The 7904-nt window shown below is 45.5% G+C and overlaps 1 protein-coding gene across 6 annotated transcripts in view; it reads left to right on the top strand.

Annotated features, from left to right (window-relative positions):
• The first annotated feature begins 2591 nt into the window (after positions 1-2591).
• DENND5B (DENN domain containing 5B) overlaps positions 2592-7904 on the top strand; it is a 187813-nt gene continuing 182500 nt past the window's right edge. For all 6 annotated transcript variants that reach the window (XM_060658003.2, XM_060657998.2, XM_060658002.2 and 3 more), the window contains exon 1: positions 2592-2834. In XM_060658003.2, the coding sequence (XP_060513986.2) occupies positions 2714-2834 (121 nt within the window). In that variant the 5' untranslated portion in view covers positions 2592-2713. The remainder of the gene's footprint in view (positions 2835-7904) is intronic.

Here is a 7904-nt window from a genome sequence, read left to right as displayed (position 1 = left end):
TAGGGGCACCTGGGTGGCCTAGTTGGTTAAGCGCCTGACTTTGCTCAGGTCATGATCTCACAGTTCATGGGTTCCAGCCCCTGTCGGGCTCTGTGCTGACAGCTTGGAACCTGGAGCCTGCTTCGGATTCTGTCTCCCTCCCTCTCTGCCCCTCGTCTGCTCACACTATGTCTCTCTCTCTCAAAAATAAACATTAAAAAAAATGTCTTAAGAAAGGAATGCATGCAGGTATTTTCAAATTAGAGTTTAATTTTGTAATGTGTGACTCTTGGAAGCTTTGGGAAAGATTTTAGAGATTTTGTCTATTTTGATGGGATTTATATATCATAATTGAATAAATTCTGTTCGTATTTCTATTTTTTCATCTTAAAGATATTAATGCAGGGCTTACAAGCTCCTAAATCCATTGCTTTTCTTTCTTTTTTTTTTTTTCTAAGCAGGCTTCACACCCAGCCTGTAGCCTAACATGGGGCTTGAACTCACCACCCTGAGATCAAGAGCTGGGCTAAGATCAAGTCCGATATTTAACCAAATGAGCCACTCAGGTGCCCCTACTTGCTTTTCAAGTGAACAAAAAATGACATCTCTCTTGGCTAGTGGAAATGGTAAATTAGTTTTCTCTCTTTCTTTCTTTTTTAATGTTTATTTATTTATTGTTGAAAGAGAACGGGGGAGGGGCAGAGAGAGAGGGAGAGAGGATCCCAAGCAGGTTCTATGCTGTCAGTGCAAAGCCCAATGCAAGGCTTGAACTCACGAACTGGGAGATCATGACCTGAGCAGAAATCAAGAGTCGGATGCTTAACTGAGCCATCCAAGTGCCCCGGTAAATTAATTTTCTATTGTGCTTTGTTTGATTAGTCTAGAATCTAATATTCTGTAAGAAGCTATCACCAAAAATAGGAGAAACACACATCCCAGTGACTCCCTCTCTTTCTTATTAGTGAAATTGTTTTATGTATTTCAGTACTCTCTGTAGGAGGAAAAGCAATAATTGTATAACACCAAATTAGCATATGTTCACAAATGTTACAGATACTAAAGTTTGTATATTTTCTCATAGCATCAACAAGTTTTTTACTATCTGAATAACCTTTCTTTCATTCATTCATTTAATAAAAATAAATTAAGGGGCTTAATGGGACCAGGGTTCTTCTAGATACCAGAAATACGATGAAACACAGAGCATGACTTCTGCTCTCTGGAGCTTACAATCCAGCTAAGAAACAGAAAAAGTCATTACAAGTGCTTTGAAGAAAGTACAGGGTGCATTAGGAGCAAAAGGTCAATTACCCAGGCTGTGGTTCATTCTGATTTCTTGATTTTTCTTACATTTAAAAACTGAACAGAGAAAGTGAAGATACAGGAAAGTGAAGAAAGAAAGCTATAATAAATGATGGTATGCATGCATACATATCTTTCAGAAAAAACGTCAGTCAAATAATTGAGGTCCATTCTCTCAGTCTACCTCCCTGGAAGGGAGTGGTATTCATGATGCCCCCCACCTCTCACTATGCCCACCTTATACCCAAACCCTTAGAGTAGGGATTGGTACGGAAGGAATGACAATGTGGAAATGGAATCCACTGGGTTTTTCACCTTTCAAAGGAATAAAACCCGGTTAGTGAACTCCTGAGTGGAAAATCAGAGGGAAGAGCAGGGTAAGAAAGCCATGGCCTTGTGAGGAGCAGAGTTCAGGGTCTAATTCTTGTTGCCTTATCAGTCGCTGATTATACCTGCAGGGAGAGCTGATTATATCAACTGAGTACAGCGCTGGGGAACTGGAGTGCCTTGGCTACTTTACATTGACCTGGAAAATGTCAGGGTAAATTACAGAAGGGGAGCGGAGAGTAGGTAATCGTCCTTTTAGAAGTCTCAACGCTTTGTGGATATTAAGTTGTCACCAATTCACTAAGGATGGCTTGTGGATGGGGTGAGAGCTGAGGGAAAGATTCAAGGATTAAGGTCTTAAAACGAGACAGGCATCTGCACGCCGCAGTTTAAAAGATGTTAATGGTCCAGGCCGTTGTGGGAAATGATCTCAGACCAGCTGGAACCTTCCCCAAAGCCGCATTGTTTTTTTCTTTTTAATTAGGATAGGTAGCATCTCCTTTAGAAGACAGAATCCTGCTCTGCGGCTAACCCCTCCAGTTGGCGGGCGGAGGCCAGCAAGCGTGTGTGCGGCCGCCCCCAGCGCCGCGGCCCCGGCTGGCGGGCATGAATCCTGCGCGCGCCAAGCGCTCCCTTGGAGTCCACGGGGCGCGCGCGCGCACACGGCCGAAGCGCGCGCTCCTGCACCTCGCGAGCGCGCTCCCCCCTCCTTCCCTTCCCGCCCCACGCGCAGGTCTTCGGCGCCCCCGCCCTCCCCGCGCTCCCACAGCCAGAACGCCGCTCAGCTGACCGGCGGGCGCCAGACGCCTCGGCTTCCAGTTCGCAAGCGCAGCTACGGCGGCGCGAGCCTCTCACGCCGACACTCCCCCTGCGCGCCCCTCCCCCACCCTGGACCGGCTTCGGGACCGACTGAGCGCGAGCTCGCGGCCGCTTCTCGGGCGCCGAGCGTGGAGCGAGGCTGCGGTGACGAGCGGCGGCTGCGCGGCCATGGGCGCGCCGGTGTCGCCCTAGGACAGGCGCGCGGAGACCGCAGCCTAGGCAGCGAGCCTTCCCGAGCGGCGGCGGCGGCGGCAGCAGCGGTAGCGGCAGGAGCAGCTCGGCCGGGATGAGCGGCGCGGCGCCCGGCCCCGGCTCGGGCTCCTCCCCGGCCGCCTGCCGCTTCGCGCACTACTTCGTGCTCTGCGGGATCGACGCAGACAGTGGGCTGGAGCCCGACGAGCTGGCGGGTAAGGCCGGGCTGCGGCGGCGCGGGGGTCCCCTCAGGGACGCGAGGGACGCTGCGGGGACGCGCGGGAGGCGGGTTCTAGACAAAGTCGGCTCCCGGCGGCGCCCGCTCTCCATCCGGACTGGCGCTCGGGCGGCGATTTAATGACATTGTTATTTATTCCTCGTGCAGGGTGCGCTGCTGAGCCTGCGGGCGTCCTGCTGCTGAGGGCGCTCGCCTAGGGCTTTCGCCTCCCAGGCGCGGGGTTATTAATAACGGGGGCGGGGGCGGCCCCTAGGGCACGGCCCCCACCCCGCACGCAGGCCCCCTCACCCGCAGCTGCTCGCGGAGGCGGCGGGTGAGTCACCGGGAGCATTAACTCCCCGGCCTTGCTGCGATCCCGTGCATCCTACCTCCCTCCGCCTGGCTGCGAAGTTTCAGCCCTGGCACGTGACGCGGCGCTCAGACCCCTTCGGGGGAGGCGGCGACAGAGACCGCTGGGCGGCGGGCGTCGCGTCCACTGAGGCGGTGATGGCCCGCTGGGCGAGTGCAGGCAGGAGGCTGGTTGGACTTAACATCCTTGACTGTGCCGGGTCTGCGCCGCTTCCCGCCTCGCGTTCTGCGATGACGGTCGACTCACCTTTTGGAATCCTGTCTATTTGGCAGTGTCACGGGAGCTGGCGAGGACCTTTGGACGCTCGGGACTCGGCACGACGCTTTGTTGACACTGCCTACGCTGTTTCTGAGTTTAGTAGTTGGACATTCTCCCCTCAGTTGGGTGCACCGTGTGTTACTGCCTGGCTTTTCTTGGAGGAGCACCGTTGCCTTCTTTTTACTTATTTGATGGCGCAGTGCAGGGCTGAGCTGGGAACCGATGCTGGGAAAGGGGCCGTTAAAGGATGATTGTGTTGAGGGGGGGCGGGAGGGATGAGTGCGCAGTGTTGAGAGGAGGCCGTGGAGGAATGACCGATTTCATTTTTCACGCTCCTTTATGCTTGCCTTCTTGGGATCTAAATCTTGGTTTTTTGTTGTTGTTGTTGCTAATGGGTGACACAAGTGACATCTATCGCCTGAACTTTATCTGTGTCAGTGTCAAACACTTAGCTCATAGCCTTTCAGAACAGCTTGCTTTGGACATAGCATGCCTTATTGATTGCACTAATGTGTATTTTTGTTTTCTCTTTTACTTTTTTGGGAGTAGGAGAGGGGATTCAGAACAATGTATTAAATAATAAACAAACTAGACAAAAGTGTTCAGCTGTAAGGTCCACTACTGATCAACTCGTGTCTTAGCTAAGACAGTATCTTTTAAAGCCAGGCTCACAACAAAACATTTTCAACAAAAACTCTAAGTCTAGTTTTAGTTAAAGATTTTTTGGAAAAGAGGGATGAGTACCAGGTTTTTCTGTATGTGTAATTATATAGTCATGTTGTTTCTTCAATTAAAATTTCATGTACATATTAAGAATGGCTTTGTTAAGTGATAATGAAGTTAGAAAACATGTCTGCAGAGAGATTTGGAGAGATTCCTCTTTTGGGATTGAAGGGATTATTTTATTTTTCTAGAATCTTTTCTTCCCTAAACTTCGTAATCGTTTGTGGTACTGGATCACTTGGAGGCCTTTTGTCAGTAGTGATGATGAAAGGAAAAAGCCTGTATTTTTTCCTTATCTGTTTCCAATCTATATGCCTAGTAAAGCTAAAACACCTGTAGATGGGGCCTGGGACTCTTCAGGCACAGTGCAGATGGCTTTAATAAAATTAAGTAGTAAAAAATTAATTTTTAATTCATTTTTTAGACACCAACTGGCTTCTCATTTTGGAGTATTATTCATGAGTGTGGATGATTGAGATTTCTGCCCCTCATAATATTTGGCGTTTTGAAGTACTAATCACTTCTGCCTGATAATATTTCAGTACAATGATTCATTCACCAAATAGTTTTGAAAGCCTTAAGGTGTGGATTGTGTTATAGGCACTGGGGACAGCTATGAACAAAGCAGTCAAAAATCCCTGCCGTCATAGTGCTTACATTCTAGTGTAAACAAAGAATGAAAATACAGAGTGCCAGATGTCAGTGAGTGCTATGAGGAAAAATACAGCAGGGAAGTGAGACTAGGGTAGTGCCAGCACAATGGTGGGATGGTGGGGTTGCAGACTTTAAATAAGATGGTTAGGGAAGGCCTCAGAAAAGGTGATCTTAGAACAGAGCCATGAGGGAGATGAGGAAGCAAGCCATGAGGATTGTCTTGGGGAACAGCATTGCAGACAGTACATGCAAAGATGAGGTGGGAGAGTGCCTAGTTTGTGCAGGTAACTGTAGGGATGCCAGGGTGGTTGGAGCTAAGTGGGGAGGAAAGTAGTAGATATGATCATAGAGAAAGGGTAGGGAGATTGTGTAGGGTCTAACAGACAATTGTTGAGCTTTTACTCTGAGATGGAAAACTACCAGGAGGTTTTGAGCAGTGGAAAGATAAGATTGGAAAGATTTGATGCACTCTCTGAAAGGATTGCGATGGCTCTCTTGTTGATTAGACTATGTCAAGGGCAAGGTTAGAAGCAGACCAGTTAGGAGGCTCTTTTTCATTATTTGAGGTGGGAGGTGTTGGTGGCTTGGATCAAAGCAGTAGCAGTGAAGTGGTAAGAAACTGGATATATTTTGGAGGTAGAGCCAGCAGGACTTGCTGATGAATTGGATATGGTATTCATAGTCAAAGAAAGAGATCAAAGATGATTCTAAGATTTTTGGCCTAAACAATTTTAAACATCTCTATTTACTGAAATAGAAAGATGGATGGAGAAGCAGGCTGGAGATTAGCTCAGTTTTGGACGTGTTAAGTTTGAGGTACCCATTAGACATTCAAATGGAGATGTCAGGTAGGCAAGGCATCTCTCCCGCAGTCAAAATTTATATATAGACATGAGCTGAAAGCCATGAAATTGGATGACCCAAGGAGTGAGTATAGATAGAAAAGAGAAGAGGCTCAAGGACTGAATCCTGGAGATACTCCAACATTCAGAGGTGAGGAGGATGAAGAGGAAACAACCAGAAAGTGCGGCCAGTAAGATGAGAGGTAAACAAGAGAATGTAGTATCATGTTCTCAACTAACAATCTTCTTGACTGTTTCCACAGAGCTACATTTGAGGATGAGGAAACAAGGCCAGTGAGTTAGGCAAATTAGTCAGGAGGTTATTTTCTGTTTTGCTGCATTAATTTCAAAGTTAAATATAGTTAAGTTTCTATTTTACTTTTATGGAACTGATCTATTTTTATCACACTGTTTCTTAGCAAGTTGTCACCCTGCCTGTAGAAGGTCTAAGTTGACTTCTATTAAACATAAATTTTACTCATTGCTTTACAGATTTTTTTTCTTAACATATACATGTCCCTAGGATTCATGCTTTGCAGGTGGTGGGGCATTGAAATAAAATTAAGAACACAAATCATATGATGAAGTAATAGATAAAGACCTTATGATAGAGTTATCAGGGCTTTAGATCGATTTTTAGACACTCCTCCCAGTAAAGGTTAGCTTTACCGACAGTGGGAAAGATTTCTTATATATATATGTGTGTGTGTATACATATATACATATACATACACACATATATATATAATTATATATATACGTATATACACACATACAGATATACTGGTATTTCCTATTGTCCTTTCTTTAGCTCATCGTAGCTGTTGTGCTTTTCCTATTCACTGCATATTTTTAAAATGCACTGTATCCATAAAAAAGTCCTTTTGATATTAAAGTAGAAATATTTAAATTTTATTTAAGTATTAAATATATGAAAAGGATTTCAAATTGGTTATTGCATAAGACGAAAGGAGGTGTAAATAGAAGTTGTTAGAATTAGTTGACATGAAGGCAGACGACATTTTGAAATTTTCTTTTATGTCTCTTACTCCCTCTAAGACCTAGCTGTAGGAATTTACATGGCTTGATTTACAGCAACAAATCTTTTAGGCAATTAGAAAAATGAAGGACCTTTATTTGAGTAACATAAATACGCAAGCCCCCGGAGGGGCCTTATGGTCTTTGCCCTCTCTCTTTCATAGAACCGTATACACAGTGTTTAATAAGTGAATGAGTATAAAGTTTACATATGAGTCCACAAATTGTGTGGTGACCAGAATATTTTAAAGCATTTCAGCGGTGGGGCGCCTGGGTGGCTCAGTCGGTTGAGTGTCCAACTTTGGCTCAGGTCAGGAGCTCACAGTCTGTGAGTTTGAGTCCTGCGTCGGGCTCTGTGCTGACAGCTCAGAGCCTGGAGCCTGTTTCAGATGCTGTGTCTCCCTCTCTCTCTGCGCCTTCCCTGCTCACACTCTCTGTCTCGCTCTCTCGCTCTCTCTCTCTCTCTCAAAAATAAATAAACGTTAAAAAAAATAAAGCATTCCAATGGTAGCATAGATTCAGTTCTGCTGAGGGATACTGAAGTATGACGGGTGCAATCCCTGTCACAGGCCTTTGTTTAGATATCTTCCTTGGTGCCTCTATTTATTTTTAGCTTTGGTTGTCTTGGGTGTGGTTTCCAGAAGAGCTTTGAGGCAGTGAAGACTATGGTCTAAATTCAAATACAGTTAACCCTTGGTTAGGAGGGCTGAGCCCCCCTACACAGTTGAAAACCCACATATTATCTTTTGACTCCTCTAAAACTCGAGAAAACTTACCGATAACATAGTCAACACACATTTTGTACATTACATATATTATGTAGCGTATTCTAACAATAAAATAAGAAAGAAAAGAAAATATTAAGAAATGTTATTGTAAGGAAGAGAAAATACATTTGCAGTACTATGCTGTATTTGTTTTTTAAAATCTGCACGTAAGTGGACCTTCACAGTTCAATCATGTGTTGTTCAAAGGTCAACTGTACAAAATTTAGTTGAGACTGACAGTATGATGCCATAATAGTCCTGGAAGGGACCTCGGACATCATTCATCAGGGAAGAAACCAAGGCTAAGAGATTAAGGACCCTCTCAAAGAACACATTTGACTGGCAGCAGACAGACAACTAGAGCCTGGTTCTTGTAGTACACTACTAGGCTCCATAGTTATTTTATTTAAGTTCAG

The sequence above is a fragment of the Panthera onca genome, chromosome B4 (genome assembly GCF_046562875.1).
Source record: "Panthera onca isolate mPanOnc1 chromosome B4, mPanOnc1 haplotype 2, whole genome shotgun sequence".
Lineage (NCBI taxonomy): Eukaryota > Metazoa > Chordata > Mammalia > Carnivora > Felidae > Panthera > Panthera onca.
The sequence above is the reverse complement of the archived record's forward strand: the minus strand, read 5'-3'. Positions and strand labels throughout refer to the sequence as shown.